The sequence below is a fragment of the Pelecanus crispus genome, chromosome 12 (assembly GCF_030463565.1).
Source record: "Pelecanus crispus isolate bPelCri1 chromosome 12, bPelCri1.pri, whole genome shotgun sequence".
In the NCBI taxonomy this organism is placed as follows: Eukaryota; Metazoa; Chordata; class Aves; order Pelecaniformes; family Pelecanidae; genus Pelecanus; species Pelecanus crispus.
In genome coordinates this window covers 22,262,948-22,287,476 of record NC_134654.1, presented here as the reverse complement: position 1 = coordinate 22,287,476, position 24,529 = coordinate 22,262,948, and the positions used below count along the sequence as shown (strand labels likewise).

Below are 24,529 nucleotides of genomic sequence, written 5' to 3'. Positions count from 1 at the left end.
ACAAATGCAAACAAGCAGTCTGCTCCAGGCCTCCAGAAGGCAGACAGTTTCAAATGGTGTTTTCAGAGCAAGATCATCCAGTTACATTTCCAAAGGAACAATTTCACCCTTATGCACAGAAGGAGAAACACGCTTCATTAATACACAGTGACTGCTGCACAACTCGATTCCTTCACACGATTACATGAACAACCTCCCCCCTCCTCCCGCTGCTTAAGGCAGGGCAAAAGATATTGACATTCTCCACTGCAACAACACAACAATACTGCTTGGAAAAAAAGGGAGGTTGAGAGGATGTAAATGTTTATAGGACCGCATGAACCACACAGTTAATAACCTGAAATAGTACTTTTCTGTTTATAAAGCACACTGCAACAGTTATCTACATTAGTAAAGGACACCATGCAGGATGCTGAACTTTCTTTTCCAGCAGTAAAAGGATCTTTAGTGGCTTATTTTAATTGATCAAATAGACTGCACAAGTTCATAGCATATACGAGCTAGTTTATGGTTGTGGAGTAACTAGTCACAGGTTTTTGCTTGAGTTGAAGTTTCATGGTACAAATGGTACTAACCATGCAATGCACTTGACAACTGTGACCCGGACATCCAAAAATCAATGTACAGGCTTAATAACAGATGTTATACTCTCCTCGTTTCAGCTGGGATAGAGTTAATTTTCTTCCTAGTAGCTGGCATAGTGCTGTGTTTTGGATTTAGTATGAGAATAATGTTGATAACACACTGATGTTTTAGTTGCTGCTAAGTAGTGTTTACACTGAGTCAAGGACTTCTCAGCTTCCCATGCTCTGCCAGGTGCACAAGAAGCTGGGAGGGGGCACAGCCAGGACAGCTGAGCCAAACTGGCCAAAGGGCTATTCCATACCATATGGCATCAAGCTCAGTATAGAAACTGGGGGGGGTTGGCCAGGGGGCAGCGACTGCTGCTTGGGGACTGGCTGGTCATTGGTTGGTGGGTGGTGAGCAGTTGCATTGTGCATCATTTGCTTTGTATATTAGTAGTAGTATTACTACTACTTTACTTCCTTTTATTTCTATTATTAAACTGTTTTTATCTCACCCCGTGAGTTTTCTCACTTTCCCAATTCTCTCCCCCTTCGCACCAGGAGGAGTGAGCAAGCAGCTGTGTCATGCTTAGTTGCTGGCTAGGGTTAAACCACAATGTATACAAAACAGTAAGTTTCTCTTTCTTCTCCTTTTAGTTGAGTTTTAAGAGTAGACATTCAGAGCTCCTTTGCCATCATGAACAAAAATGAGGCAGGATGAAAAAAAAGTAGGTTTGTATTCTGCCACAGTCATGCAACCCCTTTTTCTTTCAGAAAAGCATCTGTAACTTAAGAGAGAAAGTAAAGTAGAAGTTGACCACAGGAAATACCTGCATCTAAGATAACATACACCTAAAGTAAAAGTAAAGTCCATCTACTTCAACTATTTTAGTAGCAGTCCGTCTTCTTGCTTGGATGGAGGGACATTTACTGACTTGCAGAGGGGAAGGCATACTGCAACCACAGAGGTACGAATGCTTACAAATCAAAAGCAGGATTGAGAGGAAAAGGAAACAGGATCATTCTTTCAGCAAAAGAAAGTCCCCAACTGTCTTTTATAATTGATCAAAGCTATATGCTGTTGTAGAGAAAACTTTCTGTTAATTGCATCATCAAAGGCCTTTCCTATGGCCTTGTGCAAATAAAGGAGTGGGTTACTGCATTTAGCCCAGTGTGATGATGGGTGTGGGGGGAATATCCTTAATCTGAGCCAGCTCATCCCCGTTCAGTTGAAAGGAGCAGGCTAAATCCAAGGATCATAATGAATGTAGCTCAATTAAGAGGTAGGAACAGCTGAAACAGCTGCAAATGAGATGGTCCCTGCTTTATTTTCTCCCCTTCCCACCCTGATGCCTCTATTTTAAGCTGGCCCATCCAGTTGGGCTGTGGTACAATAATAATAAAAGGGACTGCCACAAAAGAATTGTCATCAGGGCTGCTCTGACACTCCACCTGCCTAGTGGGAGCTGGAACCAACAAATTGACTGCACCGATAATGAGATTTTAGTGTCTGGTCAAGGCTGTCTTTAACATGACAGCAGTGTGGGAGTTTGGTGGGGCAGGATACAAAGGTGACGCACCATCTCAAGCATCCAAGGTTGGTCACGCTCTTCAGCTGCAGGGACACTCATTAGGGGAGCACCAAGAAGTCAAATGCAGCAGCAGGCTAGAGGGCAAGACAGAGTCTGGGTGCTAATGAGCTTTAATGCCAAGATTAAGCCTGGTTTATCACTCACAGAACTGACCTAAGCTCACCTAACACAGACAAGCATTACAGTCTAGCTACACTCTCAGAGTTCATTTGCACAAACCACACTCATCTCTCAGTCAGCAGACCTACTTATTTCAGTCATTTTTACTCCGAAAAAGCGTGAGCTCTACAGTCTGGCCCTAAACCGTGAGAGTAGTTTCAGAGAGAAAAGGAACTCACAAAGCACCACTACAGCTAGCATCAGTGTGAAATGTCTGCTCCTAAAACTCCCCCCACCCTCTCAGCTATTCTCTCTTCCCTTCTTAAAGTGAAGGTTGGCCTTCAGTGTTGTGAAGCCAAAACATTCAGAGATAAATAAAAGATGAGATCAGGCCACTATGGAAAAGGAATGTGTTAATCAGAGAAATCAGAGCAAAGGCAGAACTGTCCTGGTACATTTTTTTACCCCAAACCAATTGCACGCACAGCTTCTCTCCAATATCAACTAAGCGATATAAACATAAAGCTTAAAACTTGATTTTTGACACCCAGAAACCCCTATTTCTAAAAGAATCATGTTTAACTATGATCTCCACAAACACCCTGCAACTGAATCTGCCCAGCCAGTGCTACTATGAGGAGAGCAGTGCCATCCTAAAGGACTGCTGTAAGAGCACAGTGGCCCAACTGCAACATGCTTACAGTAACAATGCTTCAAATATACCCAAATGAGCCAGAACTTTCACACTTCGCCACAAAGAGGCTTAGACATAGAAAGCGAATTTTTGCAGGTCACCAACATGTAAGCAAGAGGTAGCAACTCTGTATCAGGACAGGAGAAAAAAAGGAAAAAAGAAGCAGAATAGCACTGCTGCATATGAAGACTACCACTGGCCACAATTTTCCATCTGATAGATCTTCCAGTAGTAAACTGTCTTGCTTTTTCAAAGGAGATGGAACATAAAAGCATAAAGTTTTTTAATGCTTTTTGTTTCACTTTGCTTGCTCTCACCTGCCCTTACCGTAATAAAAGGATGATATCCAGAACGTGGAGGTTTTTTCCCCTTTTACTTTTCCATGTTTCCAAATGTACATAATAACAAAGGGAAATGAAAAAGATTGCATGTCTAAGAGGTGAGGGAGATTCTAGAATACAAGTCACTCAACTAGTGGAGGTAAAGGAGAGATACCAAAAGAAGAAATTAGAAGTATGCTTCTTTTCTTTAATTGCACAAGTGTCAAATGTATTTCTGTATTCTCAGAAAGATTCGGAAAGAAAAAAGAAATTATTACTTCTGAAACTAAATTACTTTGACATTTGAAACAACTCCTGTGAAATAGTTTTTCTTCTCTCCCTCCTTCATTTATTATTCTGTTCTAGTTCAAAGCTTTATGACACTGGTACGTGACATTGCTATAGATAATCTAAGTTTTATTACATTGATTTTGCCTCTCACGCTGCCGTGAGATTAGCAGAGGGACAAGGTGCCAGCTCACACCGGCCCCGCAGAGAAACAAGTCTGTTGGTTGTACAAAAGCCTGAATGCATTCCTGGGAAAATCTCTGGCTGCTTGCCGCTATGCTCTCCTCCAGCTCAGCCAAATAACGTGCGACTGGATAATGGCCCATCATATTCATGGCAGTATCAGGAGACAAATGGAGCATTAGCTTACTGGAAAAATCAAAGATTCCATTTAATAGGTTTCTCAAAGGAATTTTTTTTAAATTAAATTTTAAAGAGTAATAGTCTCTTCATTTTAATACATTACAAATTTACACATGAAGAACGGAAAGGATTATATCTCCAGTGGCATAGCAATTTGCCTACCAGGCAGGTTAGGCCCGTCTCAAAATGCTTTATATTCTTAACTGTAGCGATTAAATAAGCTCCATTTTAAGGAGCTCCTCATGTGACTCAGGTTTTTTTTTTCAGGTATTATTTCTTTTCAGGAGGCAAACTTTATAGTATTCCTAAGTCCCAGACGCTACACCTATCAGCTATGTCACTTAAGCTAAAACAGTCAGAGCTGTGACCAGGGAGGAGCAGTTGTGTTGAAAGCTGAAGAACATATATGACCTTGAGTTTTGCTACAGAGAAAAAATCTCCCTGTGGGGCTTTAATCCTCCATTAAAGCAAGGTGGGACCTTGCCTCCCTACCATTCACCCCATCTCACAGCATCCTCAAGTTTTACTGTCCCACCCCCAGGAAACACATGGAAGGGAGGGACAAGCAGGCTTTTGTGTCCAGAAGATATTTGTGAAGCCTCTCCCACAAAGCTGCAGTGCACCCGGGGGAAAAAAAAAAGATTCTTCTCCCCTTGGGCATTTTCTTTCCTAAAAATTCTTTTTCCTGCAATTCCAGAATTGCAACTGGGAATTCCAGAAGGGACTCAACCATGCTGGTCAGATGTTGGTGGTGACAATTTTATCCGCTGCATTCTCCTACACTGAGGACTGTACTGTTTGTTTGACCCATCAACGTGCTGGTTTGAAGGAAATGGCAATGACTGCTTTCCTTGAAAAACATGAACAATCACATTCCCATGTTCTGCTGAAATGAATATCATTTTCATAAGCTTCATTAATTGACACTGTCATTGAAGTACCCCATAAATCCTTGATATTGGCAGCTTTCACTGGTATTAAGTTTTGCTCACAACTCTCAAATCCAGACTTTGTCTTTCCCAAACAAATTCAAATGCAGTCTACTATGCTGTTTACACACAGCTGAATGATAACAGGTCCTGGATAATACTCCAAATCTAATGATAAATATTTATACTGCTCTTGACATTGAGAATCTGAGGCCCAAAACATTTAGCAATAGCTTCCGTTCAACTCGATTCAAGAATCTTAAAATCTTGAAGGATTTGAGCTTGAGTACTTGCTTTTAAGTTCAGGATGTTACCAACACAGCTACCCTTTGAGAGAGCATAACTTCATTGGTCTGATGTCTGAAGAGACCATTGAAGTTACCTATTTTGATCTCCTACCTAAAATGAGAAAGAACACAGATACCTGACGCAATCATTTGTGAAGAGATGTATAGAAGTGGGAGTCAGTTATCTGAAGTTGGATGCAGTTAACAAAGAGTATGTGTAGATCTGTATCACGTTTAAATATCTATAAACACTGAACATTCTGTGTTTATCACAGTGTGGCAGAAGGGGAAGCTAATATATAAAGAACAGCCAGTCTGGACCACACCATCCTACTGCAGAATCTCTCCTTTGGAATGACCTGCTACCACCTTTCACTTCACTCTTCCTCTGCTGTAACTAATTTAGTTGAAAATATAACAGAATAATTGAAATTTGATGTTTTATTATTAATTTAGGGCCAAATCACATAAGTTCTGGGGCTTTTAAATAAACTTGTACATATGTTAGAAGTAGTACATTGTTTGTCATCTTCCTTGAAAGAAACGTTTCTTCCTTACTACAGCTATCCTAAGTCATCTATCTTGAACTACAAAAAATTTGAGCATGATACATGATGAAACAAAAGGCGAAATTATGCAGAGGGGAGACTGGTGGCACTTTGAGCCAACAGAACCGGAAGTTGCATTTCCAGAGAGCAGCATGATGTTTAGTCCAAATCTATCAAAATTTCACAGAATGACTCAAGGTGAAGGAATATCCGCAAACTTAAAGGTTAAAGGGCTGCTTGTATGAGACTATCTCAAAGACAAGCCTGCGGTATTGCTTACTTTTGAGAGTTGCTGCAACTTCCTGTTGATTTACTCAAGAGCCTCTGGATGGAGAAGGAGCCAGCACTCCACGTGGGACGGGGGAAAAAAAAAAAAAAAAAGACATGTCAGGATACCAAGACACAGGGTAGGCAAGGAAACTGAGCTCTGTCAGCTAAGCAGAATCAAAAGGAACAAGCCTGGATCTCATCCATAACTGACTAATAGTTGTAGTCTCCCCTTTGAAGCGCTCTATCACTTGTCCTCCCATTTCCTATTTATACTGTTAAAAAAAAAACCCCACCACCAAAACCATAGGCTGTTGCTTAAGCCTAAGCATGTGGTCTTTCTGTAGGCCAAGGTGCTTATATGACCCATCATCCCAACAGTACCCAAGTCCTGCAGAGCGCTTAATGTTTTATCCTCAGAGCAGCCATAGTGCCATTTCTTACCCAGAGAGTCTGAGCCACAGGAAGACAACGTGTCTTTACACTGGAACAGAATTTGGTTTTCTAAGCTCATGTTGTTTAGCTGCTAGGCCAAAACACTTTTGCAGCAAACACTCCCTAGGAGATCACTTTGTTCTCCTCTCAGAGGAACCACTCACATTTTACTACAGTGGAAGACATAAGCAACAAATAAGTGATAATTCACCAGTATCTACTTCTCAAGTATAGAGATTGTGGGTCACATTAATTGGCATGCCTATCTAGCACACTTACTATCGCATAGTAAATATGTGACACAGTAAAGAGGAGGTAATTATGGGCAACAGTAAATAACACACCTAAGGACTGCCTTGTGTGGGTTTGCACTATCGCATTCATCTCCTCCCAAAAGGCATTTAGTATGGGAACACTCAACTGAAGCAGACAGCAAGTTTCTAAGTGTTCAGATGAAGAGATCGTTCATACTGCATTTTGAAAAAATAATGTTCTGGTTGTTCCTCTTTTATATATAAATACCCTATATTTGTATTAGCCATTTGCTGATTCCGGTTCAACAGGTAAAGCAGTAACTGGAAGCCAGAAGCTTTTATAGATTTCTAATGTGACCTACAGTGTTTCCTTTAATTTCTTATTTCTAAAATGGGTTGAACAGGAAATTATTTTGCTTCTGCACAAACACAAACAACCCAACCCGCTGGCATTTCCACCAAAATTCCCCACCCTGTATCAGGGTGAAGAGTTGAAACCTTAACACTTTTGATAAGCCAGAAAAATCCAGGATAAATCAAGCATCTGTTCAAGTCGATATATTTCAATGTAAACATTTTCATGAGCTAATTCTGAACTGTTTTGTTTTGATTCTGACCTCCTTTTAACAGAAAAGTATTGTAGTTGGTTTAAACTCCAAAACAAAGAACTGTTTAAATTGGAACGTCATGATTCCTTTCGCTCTAAACAGTTTTAAAACTAACCCAAATATGTCATTCAGCTTCCAAAAATATCTAGATTTTCTTTGACAAAAAACGGGGAAGGAATATAAGTTCATCAGCTATGAAAAAGTGAACATTAATACTGGTTCACATGTTATCAAGTTCTTGATCGGAACTGCAAAGCTGAACACCATTAGTTTGCTTGCATAGGCCAGTAACCACCTTTTACCTTGTTCTCCCTTCTTCAAGTGTACAGCAGCACAAGAAACCCCAACTTTTGTAGACATATTTCAAAAAGAAGCCTCTACCTACATTTTCTTATGGAACTGCATATTTGCACCGCAAATCATTTCAAGGTGGCTGTCATCTACATGGTCATCACTTAAAATCTCTCATAAAATCAGTTCACTGTATACACTCCTGTTAACAGAGAAAATACCACCGGCTACCTAAAATAGGGTATAAGACTTGGTCACTGAGTTAAATCTGCTGGTCACTGGGTCCCATGTTCCATTTCACACAGTTATTGAGTATCATTTTTTAAAACAATTAAACAGATGGAAGGGTCTTCTAACTCTAAACAACTCTGGATCATTCCAAAGAAAACAGGTCTGCATTTATTAGGTAGTTTGCCCATTTGTTTAAGGAACACTGCTCATGTCTTTTCAGTCAGTCTCCTTTTATTCTTTAGTAATATTTTATGTTGAGGTGTAAGTACCTGTTAATAACGCAAAAAAAGAAGTTTCGAAGTTTCTGGAGAGCCTTGTAACACATGCCTGACATCCTCCTTCAAAGACTCAGACAGAAAATGCATTCCTCTGCCAATCCAAACTACCATGTTTCAGATCAACTGGCGTCAATCACATTTGAACTAGTACTTCAAGCAAGGCTGAAGGTATATTTTTTAATTATGATTTTGCTTTGTTAAACACATTTAGATCTCTTCCTCATTTATGCTATAAATAAATGTTTATTAATTAAAATATCTTCCCTGGATTATCTTTATATTACTTCCTGCAAATTCAGTTTTGAAAAGCCTTGGCAATATTAAAGCCAGGATACACCACCTGAGCACAGCACACACCAGACACAGCACCACGAAGGGTACCATGCTTAAGTGTAACAGTACTGCATAAAATACAGAACGATACATATACTTCATACTTAAAACCAGCAAAACTGCCTGAACATTTTACATTAATGTATCAATAAACTGTTATCAAAAACTTTGGCCACAAAGCGTAGTTGCACTACAAGCCTTCCTTGAGAGCCAAGACGTGCTTCTCAAGGCAGTCAATAAACTAGTGAGCAGTGTTGATCTGTTTGTGCTTGTTCCTGTTCTATAAGTGTTTATAGTAGAAGTAAGAGGTGAAAATACTTGTTTGAGCAAGGTTATCTGCCAACTGTTGTAGCAGAGAGCGTGCAGAGCACTTGGAAATGAAATCTGAAACTGAAAAAAGAAATGTAACCAAGGGGCTTAGGAGCCTAAGTCCTCTTTTAAAAAGCAATGTTGGGACAGTTTTTGAAAGATAATTAGTTATCTGAAGATGGAGCTCAGCATTAAGTCCTCATAGCCAGTTGCTTTGTATTGTCCTTTAATAGCTTTCTAGCAACGATTCGTCTTCAGACATTCCTTTTCATTCCCCCTCACCTTTCTTTGAAAAAAATCTCCCTTAAGCTAAATCAATGTAAGAGAAAGGCACATGCAAACATTGTGATTTACTGGAGGGCAGTTCCACATTTATCATACATGCTCAAATCCCCATGGCTTCATACAGTCTAAAGTGTCTGCCTACACAGCACAGAGAGGAAAGCAGCATGCTGTATCTTGGGGAACTAGCGCACCAAGTACTTGTAACAGTGTCTACACACTGCACTATCAGAGCAGACCGTGGCAGCAATTTCCCAAGTTTTCTGCTTACAAACCCAATGCCTGCTCCGATCAGCCTTTCCAACAGGCTGATGGCTCCAAATACTAACATAAGTCATTGCAATCCTCCAAGGTTTGTGACCACCCTTGGCTGCCACAGACCCAGCACTCTTTAGCAGTAACAAAGCACTTAACAGGGAGCACGTTCCTGCTCATCAGAGGGGTTCTGAAGAGCAGCAACACTAAAACAGGACCCCTCGGAAGGCCATAGCCATGTTCATCGCTGTGAGGTCCAGAGGTGGACGACAGCTGCTAGGAGAGCTGCAAGAAACACCGCATCTCCTGCAGGAAGGCGGGAGCGGTGGCACGGCCCGGGGTCTTGTGGGGTCTGCTGCGGAGGCGCTGAATGGCGAACAAGAAAGGGGCTACCGGCGCCGCTGCCGGTCCCGCTCCCCAGCCGGCTGCGGGAGGAGTCACCGCAGCAGCCGGCTCTCGGGACGGCCAGCCGCGGGGCTGGGCAGGCAAGGCACTGATGCCGCTCGGCCCCTCCGAAGCCGCAGGACCGACCCCTCCCTGCCCGCCCCGGCCCTCAGGCCCGGCGCGGGGAGCACACGGCCCCGTCCGCGGGGAAGCTCCCCGCGGCGCCAGAGCGGGGCACGGCGCTTCTCCTCCGCCCCGGGGCCGGTCCCCGCTTCCCCGCGGCGTCTCCGCGCCAGCCTCCCCGTCCAACTTTCTCCTCAGCGAGGGGGAAGCCCGCGGGGCGGGAAGGAGGGTGGCGAGGCGGCACCGCCGGCCGCGCTGCTTACCCAGAAGCGGGACCCGCAGAAAGCCTCCATGGCCGCGGCAGGGGCGCGGAGCCGCCTCCAGGCCCACGCCGGGCACCAGACGGGGGGGAGAAGCCGGCTCCTTCCCTGCTGGGCGGGCCGGGGGCGGGGAGGAGCGGGCCCGGTGCGCCCCGTCCCGCCCTCCCCGCCGGCGGCGGGAGGTGCCAGCGCCGCCGCCCCGTTGCCCTCGCCCCCTCAGGCCGGGAGGCGCCGGCCGGGGCCGCGTCGCCTCGGTGAGGCCTCCTCAGGCGGGGGGGCGGCCGCCAGACGGCCCGAGGCCTCCCCTCAGCCGGCGGCGCAGCCCGGGGCCGACCCCCGGCCCCACCGTGGCAGCCCCTCCAAGGCCGAGCCCCCCCGGCTGGCGCCACAGGGAGGGAGAGGGGCTGCCACAGTCCTCCTCTGGCCCCTAAAGCCTGGGCACCGCTGCCGAGGCGTGGCTTCTTGCTTTCTGAGGGTGACCTGCCTGTGGAAGGACCAAAAAACCCCAGGAAAACGTTTCCCCTGGCCAGCGTGACCTGCCGGGACAACCAGACCCCTGCTCTTGGAGGGGGACATTGGTGGTCCCCACATGGCAAGAGAAGGGCGGGCCGAGGGATGGTCACCCGGGGTGGCTGCATGGAGCTGGGGCATCCGCTGGGTTTGGGACTGACCGTGTCTGTCTGTCCAGACCACTCAGGCTAACGTCAACATCGTGGAGACGGTTGTCCTCTCCCCTTTAGAGCAGCGTGGAGTGGGGTTGCCTCAGCGGGACTTAAATGAGCATCACATCTCTTATCCTTCCATCTGCAGCCTCTTCCTTCATGCTGATCGCTTCCGCTGTAGACGTGTCGTTAAACCAGGGGCATGGATCTATTTTCAAAAGCTTTCAGTCAATAAATCTCACGTATGCGTGTAACTAATAGATTTTGTGGTGTAGCACCTTGGACACAATCTGGATTTCACCTCCCTGTGATGCAGAAGCACTGTTTGCTTTCCTGTTGGGCAGGACTTTTCCTACAGCATTATTGACCTTCCAGCACCTGCTGTTTGTCCACCCACTTGCTGTAGCATCTGGTTCAATAGCGTCATCTCACGCAAAGCACTCTGCTGCCGCAAATCTACTTAAATATTTTAAGAGTCTGAGTTTCCTTCCTCGCTGGAAGGTGAGGACCCATCAGACAGCAGGGTGTTGTCAAAAATGCTCACCAGAACAGAAAGAGAGATCAGAAGCACAGTATTGCTGTGTCCTAAAAATATTTCATCCCTAAAGAAAACATATTCTGCTAATCTTTTATGAAGATCACTGAAGACGCTAGGAGTGATACCCACTCAGAGTACTATCAGAGGAAGCCATGTGCTTCCCATGAACAATGTGGAGAATATGTTTTAGACATTTACTGTAATCTGGCTAAAGGGACGGAGTTCTTATTAGTGTGGGAAGACAGGATCTTGCCCAAGATAAGGTTCTCGGGTGACTGCCTACAAGATTTGAAATCTCAGCCTGATCCATGCTAATCAGCACAATCACATTAGAATCCTCACAAGGAAATACTAGAGGAGCCCTAGCCAACTGGGCGGACGAGATCTAAGGACATCGTGGGTTGTCTTTGCAAGTCTTACATCAAAACTTTTGTTCAGTGGAATTGCACAACAATAAAAGTTTTAAGAAAAGTCAGTAATAGGCAGGAGTTACTTCTTTATCGCTCTTTAAACCTCCTCTCCTGCAACAACCTGTGAGAGCCGTTGCTCCAAGTGCTGAGAATTTGATCTCTCTTGACACACAAACATGCATCTCCATGTTTCTTGCCCTGAGGAGCAGAACTTGGTGCAGTTTGAGAACATGCCCTAAGTTAAGACCAGCTCTGGCATTATAAGATCATAGAATGCTTTGGGTTGGAAGGGACCTTTAGAGGCCATCCAGCCCAACCCCCCTGCAGTGACAGGGACAGCTTTAACCAGATCAGGTTGCTCAGAGCCCCGTCCAACCTGACCTTGAATGTTTCCAGGGATGGGGCCTCCACTACCTCCCTGGGCAACCTGTTCCAGTGCTTCATCACCCTCATTGTAAAAAATGTATTCCTTATATCCGGTCTAAATCTATTCTTCTTTAGTTTAAATCCATTATTCCCTGTCCTGTCATAACAGGCCTTGCTAAAAAGATTGTCCCCATCCTTCCTATAGGCCCCCTTTAAGTACTGAAAGGCTGCAATAAGGTCTCCTCGCAGCCTTCTTGGTACAGAGGCACCTCACAAACAGCTATCATAGGCTGTGTGTACAGGAGGGGATAGGTTTCTTTTATCAGTGTACTGCACAGCTCCATTGACATGTGCAATGTGAATTAATCCCTGATTAAATTATTGACTTCAGTGGAATTGTTCCACCATATCTGTGGAGGAAGGTCCTGTATTAGGGTATTTCCCTGGGTCTCACAGGACCCTAAAGCAGGGGGCCCTAAATTATTCTGCCTCTTGCTTCATGTTCTTAATTCATGATGGGCAGCTTCTGCCTTCAGTAGCGGTCCATGCCATTAAACAGGGATGGTACTGATGAGTGGGTGCCAACTGGGGTGCCAGCTCCCTGTGTGCCCCACCACAAGCTCGAGGAGAGCCACCAGGCAGCCAGCCTGGACCTCACAGCAGACCCTGCCGACTTGCACTGACTGCAGTGTAATTACTACTTCCAGGTGCCATCTGGCAAAACACACTAGCAGAGAGGAAAAAATCAAAGGCAGGAATATTAAAGTTTCAGACAGACGAGATGGGGGAAGGAAGCTTAAAAGCTCCTGGGAAGGCCCATGGTAAAGGATTCTGCTGAACCTGGTGCAAAGCAGAACCTGAAGCGCTATCTTGGGCAGCTCACTTTGGTCCTGTTTCCTTCTCATAATGGGAATAAGACAGATGTACCTAAAACATGTTATTACTCCTGCGATGTTCCCCCAAATGCAGGCTGGCTGTGCAGGAAAATGGAATGGCACCTTTGGTGTGAATGTCAGGGAGGTCATGAACTCACCTTTTCTCACCAGACGTTTATTCCAGCGAGTGGCAAGATCTGATCTGGGTTGATTCAGTAATGTATTTGCATCCTCTTTTCCATGCCAGCTGCACAGTGAAGGACTTTTCACCTGCTAACACATAGAGCAAGTCATGTCAGCGCAATCATGGAGCACCTACAAGGAGGCACACCCAGGGCCACGCAGCAGCAGGTTAGCTATCAACTAGAGCGATGGCTGGGGCAGGAGAGAAGTAATGTGAGAGAGAAGCTGTTTGTGTAAGCACAGTACCAGGTATGAGGCAGGCTTCTTTTCATATCACACCTCATGCTGATTTGCAAAGCACTAAAAGCAAAATGAAGTGTGACCGACTTCTGAAGAAATCCGTATAAAGAAGGACATTTAGAGTTGAGGGTTGGGGAGGGCTTGAGCATGTGCAGCTCTGGAAGTCACAGTTTTCTGGTTAGTTGACTATAAATATCACCTTCTTTCTCTGCTTGGAACAGCAGAGGCTCAGCTTCCTTTCTGAGACCCACCAAGGTGTCACATTTTACAGATGGCAAGAAAAAGAGGCTGCCAAAATATCACTTACAGCAAGGCCCTATACATTTACTTTATAAGAAAGAGGATGACACCTTGTTTTAACACAGGTAAGATGTGGACTTGTAACAAACTCTGCTTAAAGTCAACACCGCATGAGTAGCAGCAGACTGGGTTTCTTCTCAAACGGTCAATGGCATTGCATATAGTATGCATCTCTCTCTTCTTGCAGGAAAGGATTTAACTTTAATTTCCTCATTTCTGGAAAGCACACTGAGCAGTTTAGAAGTCCCATGATAAAACAGATGCAGGAGTAGGCTGGGAATTTGCAGCTCCAGTTTTTACTCACAGCCCTGCTTTTGGGCATATACCAGCTACACGGCTTTGTAGGCAAGGAGTGGAAGGCAAGATTCCCCTGGCTGGAAGAACAGAGGCAGCAGTTCCCTGGAAAGCCAGCGCAGGGATGTTAGGAGCACACTGCATTTGGCCTGAAGCTGCACTGTAAAGTCCTGTTCGCTGTGGGGTGAGGTGGGGTCCACCCAGTGCATCAAGGCTCTGTAAAAGGAGGAAATGGTGTATGTATGACTCCTCCAGGAAACTGCATGTAATACTGTCTTCCCTGTTACATGAGTGCTCCTACATTTCATATTGAGACTGATGAGCAGGAGAAGACTCTAGACATGCTGAGAACCGCCTAGATCACCCCAAAGTGATCCTAGAGCTTCTCCAGCAGTGAGCAGCTGAACACTGAATGCACTGGGCATCCCTCTCTTGCCTGCTAGATAATTCCACAAACATGCTCTGAAGTGCCTTCAGAGGTTGATGGAAGCTGTGGCAGGTGTAACACATCCCAGCTTGTGGGGGGCTTAGCTGCAGAAGGAGCTTAGAGTGATGGACAAACAGCATATGGCACTTGGGCCTTCTGGAGCTAAGACCCAAACTATCCTACTTCAGCCCCCAACACAATTGCCACAGCTTATCCTCTCCCCTGCTACCTTGGCCACCCCACAATCCCCTCCTAGTTTTAATGGGCTGGAGCTGTTCAGGATTTGACTGCAAAATGGGCACACAGAATTCACTGTGTCATCTTGCTGCAAACACTGGGTCCTGCTTTTTTTGAATGAACAGGTTGTTGTCACCAGCCCTTGGTCATGCTGAGCTGGTGACACTCAGCAGAGCGGTTCTGCGCTGCCTTTGCCTGTGTCAGCACAGCACATGCTGTCCACTGCAGTATTTTTCCATTGCAGAATGACTCCAATATTAACTTCTTCCTGATTTCCCCCGGAACAGCTGGATTCTGCTTTCTGTTTCCGTAAAATAATTGTTAGCACAGTAAGTAATTAAGTGGTTTAACCATCCTTTTCATTTCCCAGCTGGAGCTGCGGGGGTCTTTGGTAGCATTATTTAGAGTATTAAATAGATATGGAAAGATAATCTATTCAGGACCTTTGAAAGCTTACCAATTATAGCATCCAGTGACTCAAGCAATAATAGAAAATGCCAGAGGATGTTGCAGGATTATATAGTGTGTTGTAAACATGCCCAAAGCATTGAATACAACATGTAAAAACCACTTTAAAGTCCAATCACCCTCAAATGCAAAAATGCCAGCAAGGCAATGTCTTTTGCTGTTGATGCCAAAGACCACACCAAACCAAACAGAAACAGCAGGTTACGGGGGACCTCAGGTGCAACCTGAACTAATGCACACGAATATCCCAGCTAAACTACTTAATGGCATTGCCATCTAGTGACAAGCACTCAGCCTGCGCCCGAGCAAACACCGAACCTCTGAGCACCTCAGCACAAGCCATGTAAGATGGCACAAGGCCTGCTTGATTCTCCTTCTCCCACGCCAGGCCAAGCAGAGGTCCAATACCCCATTGGAGCTCACAGGTTGTGGATGTACCGTAGCTGCTGTGTGTGAGTGCACAGCCCGCACAGGACTGGCACAGGTTGGCATGCACAGGGAGGACTGCGTGCTGGGCTGCATGTTTTACAGGTGCTTAAAGGGAGGCATAAGCATGTGCAGGGATAAACAAGCCTCTCGGGGCCTGCCACAGCTTCTGAGATGCCAGACAGCCCTAGGACTGCCCCTGGGTGGGCTGTTGTCTCCCAGGACTTTGCAGAAGCCCAGGCCATGCTGCTGGGGAGGGGAGATGCCAGCTGATGTGCGCAGCAGCCTGGCTTCGAGCAGCTCCTGCAAGCACGGAGCAATGTGTCTGCTGCGTGGCTCCACTGGCTGGCATGGGGCTCTGCAAGCTGGGAGAAATCCTTCCTCTCCTCCTACTGTAGGAAGAGATATTTTTATAAATTCAGTGGCTGAAAATCCCCGCAGAAGCGGAAACCCTCTCTCCCCCAATACCGCGCTGTTTCTGCAACACCGAGCTAGGAAACAAAGCACTTCACGGGCGGGCCCAACTGCACCGCAGGGTCCTTCCTACACATTTCCACGGTAGCCGGCGTGTCCCACTGCCGGTAGCCCGGAGGGCAGCTGGCCCAGACCCGCTCCTTGCCCCAAGCCCACTAGATGGTAGCAAAACGCTGCGCACGGGGCGGCAGCCGGCACGGCCGGGGGCTGCCCACGCCCCGGGGGCCCATGACCCTTGCCCACCTCTGGGCACTTCAATTCAGGCCTGTGTCCCTCCAAAACTTTACTGCCCTTCACCCTGTAATCTGCAGGATTCTCCCCCCAGGTAGCTGATCACAGCTGATCCTTTACAGAGTGCTGGTGGCAATGAGGGAGCCAGGCACATTTCTTTAAATTGCTTTTTCCTACCTTTTTTTTTTTTTGAGGGGGGGATTCTAGTACAGGTCACATCTAAGACTTGTTGGTGTGCCTCTGTTTATATCTCTGGAACACCCAAAATACACAAGGCACAAATAGGCCTTTCCTATTTCTCATGCAGCTACTGGCAGGGTTTTGCAGAGCTCCAGCCAAGGGATGTACTGTGCACACAGCTTTTCTGATGAGACACAGCTCTCCAGAAGCAGGACAGTTAGCCAAATTCACCTAACTGTCCCAACTAAGCCAGAAACAAATTAAATTTGAAGTGCTACTCCCTGGATGTGGCTACCATTACATAGAGAACAACCTAGCTTCATGTGGCATCCAAATTACTTACCAAACAGAATCAAAGTGCCATGCCCAAGCTCTGGCAAGTTGAGAGCAAGCAGCCAGCCTGAGTGGGAGCCCTCTAAAAACCACAAGCAAAACTCAGCAAAAGGGCTTCATACAAGAACACTCACAAAACAGAGCAGAAAAAGAAGCCCCCTCCCAAGTCCCTCTGAAACACAGCATTAGAAATAGAGGGATTTGCCATCCCCTATAAGGAGTTCCCACAGGGCTAAACTCACCTGTGTGCAGAGAGGTGTGAAGTGCTTGAACCTGTGAACTGCTCTGCTTTCTTGGCCCAGCCTAGCTTAGCTTAATGTCTTGAGGATCTTCCAGCCTCAGAGGGTTGGGAAGGCACTTCCGAGCTTCCAGCCTGCTGGAGTTGGCCCTGCAGCCTGGGCAATGCAGATCCATTAGAGAGCTCACCTCTGGAGTCCTGCTCTGTGTGGATTTGCATGGGATTTTGCACAGATCCACATTTTCTCTCTGTTTAAGGGCTAACTTCCTTCCTGCTGTTTTCTACTCAGAGAAGAATATGAGAGGGCCTTTATCAAAACACCCTCTAGACAACATAACAGCTCTGGATGTCAGTTTAGGGTCCCTCCTGCTGCAGAGCGATCATCAGGTCATTCAAGCCAAAGTGAGAAATAGGGCTGCGGAGTGCCTAGGTGCCTGGTTCCTCCCTCTAGTGGCTGCTCCCCAGAGGAGAGGAGACCACGTTAGGAGCTAAATAACTCATTCACTAAAGACCCTGAAGAGTTTAGGTTCAAATGTTTCTGGTAGTACCTAAGCAGCATCTGGAGTCTGAGCCCCCGCTGCCCTGCAACACGCAGTCCACAGCTCCCAGGGCGGTACCATCCCCGCCAACTCCCACTTTGCAAGGAGCTAAATGACTGCAGAAGCGATGGAGAAGAGGCTGCTTCAGGCTGGAAATCCTAAAGTTGCGAATGCGTGGAAAAGCCCGGCATCTTCCTCTTCACAACAACATGTTTTCATGGACAGATCAAATCTGCCCCTTCTCCTGACTCCTTTCTCCCCTTTGGCTGCAGCTCTCTCCATCGCAGTCCTGGCAGCCTTCGCATCGTTAAGCAACTTGGCAAGCTGTCCTTTGCCAGTGTAGTGCAATTGCAGAAGCACAACCGATGGTCGTCTTGGTAAAACAGCACACCCTGAGCGATGCGCTGGGCCAGATTCGGTTGCAGTGTCAAACTGAATTGCTTCACAAAGGACCAACATGTTGCAATCTTTCTTTCAACTTCCCGTCCGCTGCTGCTATACAATACCTACTCCAACTGTTCTCAATTAAAACATGACCAAAGATATGACCGCTCTGAATGATACAGATTATCATCAGCAACAACAAAAAAGGGCACTGCACAGTTGTTTTCTTTTCAAAAGCTTTTAATAGGACACATTTGGTTTTGTCATTTGTAAAGATTTACACTCATTTTTTGTCTTTTTTCTTTTTTTAAAAAGGAACATTTTAACCCAATTTTCCCCATGAATACCACCTTTTGTTGCCCTGACCAAAAGACCTGGTTTTGGCCTATATACCTGATACAGTATAACAATATATTAACTATTAAATACAAAGTTCTATAATATATACTAGGTTGTTACGGACATTGCAATGGTACTGTGCCTACTCTAGTCACCTTGTGTAGTAGTGTACATGGGTTATTATAGCCAAAGGGGCAGAAAAGGGGAGACTGGGGCATAGCCTAATTTACAATGGTAACGCTTTTGTTTTCTTTTTTTTTTTTTTTTCATCTTGAACACACCTTGTGCTGAGTGTAATCCACAGAAATCAAAAACAGTGTTTTCTTTGCCCTCCTCCAAAATATCTACAGTATAAACGGCCTGTAACCAAGCTATGAAAAATCAGTTCTATGTGCGAGGGGCTGCAAGAATGGAATTTACATTTTTCCAGACACGTCTGCAATCTCTCTTTCCCCATGTGTCAGACTGGCAATAGCAGAATATCCTCCTCCCACCTGTATACAGTAAATCCACAGTAGTAAAGTGCTGGTGTGCTTGAATGAACTGGATAGCCATGCGACTATTTTACCATCGATAGGGGCTGGGTTTTGGGGGTAGATGTTTTTGTATGGGTACAGTTCTCAAACAGTAATAGCACTGCAATATCGTAGAACTTGAGCTTAGCTGCTTACTTCTAAACGCGACCTGGATGCAGACGCTGAAACTAGGCTCTACATGTTGTAATACAGTAGGTCTGGCTCCAGGTTTATGAAAAGAAACTTGTAGGTAAGAGCTGCTTCTGTTCCCAAGATGCTACGCAGACTTTTAACAATTTCTCTATAGATTTCTACAAAAATATAAAAAATTCTATCAACATAACCATTCTACAGAATTCCTGTGGATTTTGTACATTTTGTTTAAAAAAAGTCAAATTCTATAAAACCCCCCCAACGGTATTTAAAATTATCTTAAGATTATTGCACACTCTGCAGTACATTTCTATTTGTTTTTCAAAAGGGCATCTAGAAAAAACTTATCCGGTTTAGAAAACAACTATTTTACATGGATTTCTTTTCCTGAATGCATCATCGTAGAGTATTTTTTTTATTAGCTAGTCTTTACTGAATATTCACGTATGATGTAAACTTTTTGTTACTTCCACAAACCTTGTCAGTGGGCAAAAGCCAAAGTATTGAAAATAGAAGAGCCTTTAGGCTTTCTCTTACATTTGGAGTTGAGTGTTGGATTAACATCACATCACTGCTTTGTGCCATGATTTCAAGCTAAAATGTTGCATGTTTTTTTTGTAAGGAAGGAACTGTATGAGTAGTATCGTTCCAGCTATACAAACACACTCCTAATCATTAAGGAACCAGGGTCGGCAATTTCAGTGGCCTAGCTATTTTCCCAAATTATTTAGTACATGTGAAAGGCAAAGCTAAGGCTCATTATGAGTGTAAAACCAAAAAGGGGATTAAGAATATTTCCCAGGCTTAATACACTGTCACTTTATTATTTCCTTAAACATGATCTGGGGGAAGAACTGATGAAAGGTTTGTTTGAAATCATTGCTTTAAACGGGCTTAACTCTGGATTTGGACTGGCATATCAAAGAGAGCGGTCTCTGTATGGGCCCACGTTGAAGACGGGAAAAATGTCCCAGGCAAGAATTAATCTAACTGCAGTAAATAGTACAGAATGTTAATCCTCCTATTTCAAATACACTGATTGGCTGACTTCCCGCTGAAAGCCCTTACGTTTCTACAGGACATGTAAATCCGTAGGGATTGTTTATGGAGTAAACGTCCTCAAGTGAAAATAAAGGAGCTTAAGACCTCACATGGGCTTTTAGGTATGAACAGAATCTTCTTCTTGTATGTATACTTGAAGCCAATGCAGATACATGTAGTCGTAACAGTCTAATCTCTGAATGGATAAAAGGCTGTACATCAACAATTTGTAGTGATTTGAAAAGATCAGTAGTTCTCAAAAAGTTACAAATTCCCAACTGACAGAATTAGCACAAATCCTCCTCTTACTTGTGCTGGTTTAAAGACACGATCCTGCAAAGCCTTATCCATGTATGCAGTTTTAAACCTGTGACTATTCACACACTTCAAACCATGCCTGCAGTCTTATTTAGCTTACATCTTAATGTGATTTCATGGAAGTTGAGTGAAGTTAATGTCTGGTTTCCATCAGTAATGTGAAGAGCGGGAGGTGTTGAACCGGGCCAACCTCTCTTGATTTTCAGGCTGCGCTGTCCAGTTTTACAGATTGCTTTTTGCAGAGGGCATTAGCACAGAAGTAAGCAGTTGATTTCTGAGATGGCTAATGTTAAGGAAATGTTATAAAGTATGGACATGAATTCCGTTTTTATCTACTTTTTATCATGATGTTGCTGCTTAAGGCTTTTGATAGATTGGAAATAAAATTACAATCAGGGTCATGTAAATTAACTAGCAGTGATAGCAAAAAAGCGACTTTCTAAACTGAAAATCAACAGTCATTTCAGTACCTACAGACTTTCTTACATGTATTCCATAAAATAACTTGCAATAGGCCTTGATTCTATCGAACACATGAGCATATGATTTTAACTTTCAAGAATTACTTAAATACGATCAACCTCAAAGGCAGTTTAAGCAAGAGCTTAACTTTAAACATGTGCTTAAGCCCACGGCTGTGTCATGTTTGCACTGAATTCACCCACTGCAAATCTTAAACACGGCCTTTCTCTCCTTTTTGCACAGGTGCAGAAAGGAGGAGCTCCGCTGCAGAGAGTGGGCTTGCAGAGGTGTGAAACTCAGGAAAACAAACAGTCTGTCTTGGAGACACTGGAAAAACATCTCAGAAGTGACCACAGGCTTTTCTTGCCTCAGTTTCCTAGGCACATATGAAAATTATGCATTGACATGATTTTGTGAGTCACCAGTGGATGATTTATAATATCCTTTTGTAAGTCAGTATTGTCTACAGTTAAATGGCTCTACATTCACCATCTTCAGACATCTATCACATGTTGTACCTTCCTGGGTTTGTGCACCTGCTTTTACTCTGCATGTCAATTTTATGCAAGAGTGGAATATTACTTTGTTAAAAAACTGCCACTGCATTTCTATACTACCCAAACAATCTTTTTGCCAGAATATCATTGAAGTCCAAGGGGAAAAATAAATTACATTAAATAATCCTTATTTACTGCTGACTGTGGGATACATTTCCTCCGTAATGCACTAATTGGCTACATTTTGTGCTTTGCAAAACAAAATGAAACCCAAACAAAACAAAACAAAAAAAGAGAAGGGATTAAATATATTTTTTTTAGGTTAAAATATTCATAAAAAACAACTTTATCTCAGAAATATTCTGAGACGCATAAAATAGAAGAAAATTAAACGAGTCTTTAGTCACAAAATGTACTACATCCCGCAATACTAGATTCAATTAATTTAATAAAATATAATATACATATAGATTCTGCACATTGTATTGCTTTTACCTAAGCAGAACATACGCTTAAGTAAGCGTGATATAGGTTAACCACTCTTTTAACCAGCTGGTTCTTTAATCTTTCTTTGGAAATTTTTTACCCAGTGCCATTTTGGAATACAGAGTTTTAATTTTTTTTTTCTATTACATGAAAGGAAGAAAACATTTGGCACCAACAGAAAAGTAACTCAAGGGTCCATTTCCGTTTGATCAAAGGAAAAGCTAGGAAGTGTCAACAAGTCTTTCTTTGGGGTAGGAGATGTTGACATACTGTCTGGAAGCAATGAATCCCCTATATCCATCGAATCCTTGGACTCACAAGATGGAGCACGCCGTCTCAAGCAAATGTCTCCACTGGCAGGTGAGATGCTGTGAGGTCCTCTAGGTAGTAAACTCTGTCCATCGGGTGGATCTATAGATATACATGGAGGGCTCAGTTTTTTCTTCTGCCGTGTTCCTTGCAAGCCTTCCATTTCACTTACCACCTGACTTATGAAGCCAGAAGAGCTAGATGTGGAATGGTGCTGAGGGCTGTTTTCCATTGAACAAATTTCTATTGAATGTCTCCTTTGATCATCTAACCAAGAGGGCGGTTTTTTTAGAAGACCCTGGGTGTCTACACTGTGGTATTTCTTCAGGTCCTTCAATGTAACGTTGCCAGTATTGCCTATGTTCCTCTTAGGAGTGAGAGGCTGAACATCTGAACAGGCACTCGAGGCTGTACAAGTTTCTGAAGTGAAAGGCTCCGAGGAGCTGTTTATCTCAGATACTTCTTGGTCCATTGAATCTCCAGGTGTCTCCTGATACGAGTCTGCACAAGCACACGACCCTGGTGCCTGCTTTGAAATATTATACTGATTGTGGGAAAGCTGCTGCGTATGAACGCTTGCCCGGCTCCATGCAGCCAACTCTTGTGCTTCTGAGGGCGTCAGAGCCACTGATGACTCCTCCTTGGGCACAGCGGGGATATTTGAGTCAGAGAGTTCACTCACCTCGGTGTGGAGATTCTCCTTGCTATCCAAAGAGTCGTTCCTTATAGCCATCTGTATCGGAGTGCAAAGGGGTTGGGGAGGAGGGGAGTTGCCAGATGAGAGAGACAGACCAAACAAAGGTTAGTACAAGCAAGGCACAGCATTTACAGGGCACTCAACTCTGCTGAGATATCTCAGCACAGACCCACTGACTCCTGTAATGATCTGTGTTGTGGGTTCTAGCAATTCCAATGCTTCAGAGATCTGTGGGTTTGTCCCTGTGTAAGTGACAGCAGAATTTGGCCCTTCATTCTTCGTAAGTGGTTGAGCTTTAGCTTTCTCCTTGAAGGATGGAGGGCTGCAAAAACAGAATGCCCCCACCCAAACTTAGACATATTCTCATTATGCAAAGGATGAGGGTCTACAGCAAAGCCCTTTATACTTTTAGCAGCTCAGGTACAAGCGGGAGAGGGAAGATGTGCCAGTGAGCACATCTGTGTATTCCCTTCTCTAGCTCAGGTAGTGCTGAGGACATGGAGTAGGATCCCCAGAGCCAGCAACACCAGAGCAACCATGCTCTGCACCGGCATCAGGGCAGCAGCCTGTCCCTGGCTTTGGTCCCCGGGCTGGAGCCATGACTCTGCACCACCTTACGGCAGGGGAGCTGGAAAAGCTGGAGTCCAAAGCTGGGCTAATAATAATAATAATCTGTATTATTTCAACTTGTTCTGATGCTTGAGTTCAGGCTTCCTAAGGCACAATTTACCTTGGCTGTCTTGAGCCGTATGCAGCATCGGTGCCTGCTGGCAGAGAGAACATATGCCATGTTTTGAAGGCTTTGTCTTTTCACTGCACTACATCCCCTTGTCAAAAGGGTTTATAAATCAGCCACATTAACTGGCCCTTAAAGGCAGACTCTCAGACTCTTAAATGATCTTAAAGATTAAAAACTTCACAGAGAAATTTGGAGGAAATGCGTACAGCTGGTCTCAGTCCTTTAGAGAAGTGTAAGGAGATGAAATTCCTCACACTAAGGAATGCTTTTGTGACGAATCGCCCCAAAATGATCTTAGAATTTATATAAAAATTGTCCCAAAAGGATCATTTGAGCCAAATGATCTCTATTCAGGCAAAGCTCTCATCAGCTGCAGTATGCACATGTGTGCGCGCAGATACACAAGTCTATTGCTACATCTGCACATTGGGCTCCCTTTGTCATCTGTGAGAGTTGAGAGAATATTTAATACAGCAAATTATTTTGTGCAATGCTGGTGAATCCTTTCTAGTTAAAATTTTACAGCATAATGCTGGCAACTAACCACAGTCAAGAGTGGAGCTAGTTCTGGTCTCCTCAATGCCAATAGTTTTAGTGAGCGTTTGGGAGAAGAAATCATGTTCATATCCTGAGAAGACACACAGACCACAAAGAAGTAGAATACAGAAGCAAAAAGTAATTATTGTCATTACTTTTGCTTGTACACCAACCTGTGTTGCAACAACAACAGTATTAGTCACCACCAGCTTGCTCTTTCCCTATGATACAGGCATCTTTGGTAGTTGTTAGTAGTAACTGTTTGTACAAATGTTTTACTAGTTTGCTGCAAAATAAAAGGACCCTCTGCCATCCCACTGAGGTGTACACCTGTAGTAGCCACAGCTTGGTGTGGGCTACACCTTGGATACACAGTCCTGGAACCAGAAAATCAATATAGTTTTAATTTCAGGTAGAATTCCCCTAGGAAAAAGCTTTTGTGCAATGCATTGCTAAGGAGCATATTCCTCAGCAGGAAATGTTCTCTCAAAGCATCCAATCCACTCATCTTCATCTGCAAGTGCATCGCTAATTGTCAAACGTTCCGGCGTCTAAACTGCATGTTACTGGAACGACTGTGTTCGCTCTCCAGCACTCTGGAGGGAAAGGGAGGTTAAACACACAGGTTTTAATGA

At 44.5% G+C, this 24,529-nt stretch overlaps 2 protein-coding genes across 2 annotated transcripts in view; both read right to left on the bottom strand.

The window, feature by feature from the left end:
• ABCC3 (ATP binding cassette subfamily C member 3) overlaps positions 1-11,085 on the bottom strand; it is a 54,657-nt gene extending 43,572 nt beyond the window's left edge. Inside the window, exons 1-2 of the mRNA XM_075720156.1 lie at positions 11,015-11,085; positions 10,000-10,054 (exon numbers count right to left, since the gene is read on the bottom strand). Of these exons, the coding sequence (XP_075576271.1) occupies positions 10,000-10,054; positions 11,015-11,085 (126 nt within the window). The remainder of the gene's footprint in view (positions 1-9,999; positions 10,055-11,014) is intronic.
• Positions 11,086-21,799: 10,714 nt separating this feature from the next.
• Positions 21,800-24,529, bottom strand: part of CACNA1G (calcium voltage-gated channel subunit alpha1 G) — a 148,901-nt gene continuing 146,171 nt past the window's right edge. The window contains exons 39-40 of the mRNA XM_075720155.1: positions 22,796-22,940; positions 21,800-22,654 (exon numbers count right to left, since the gene is read on the bottom strand). Coding sequence (XP_075576270.1) covers positions 21,800-22,654; positions 22,796-22,940 — 1,000 coding nt within the window. The remainder of the gene's footprint in view (positions 22,655-22,795; positions 22,941-24,529) is intronic.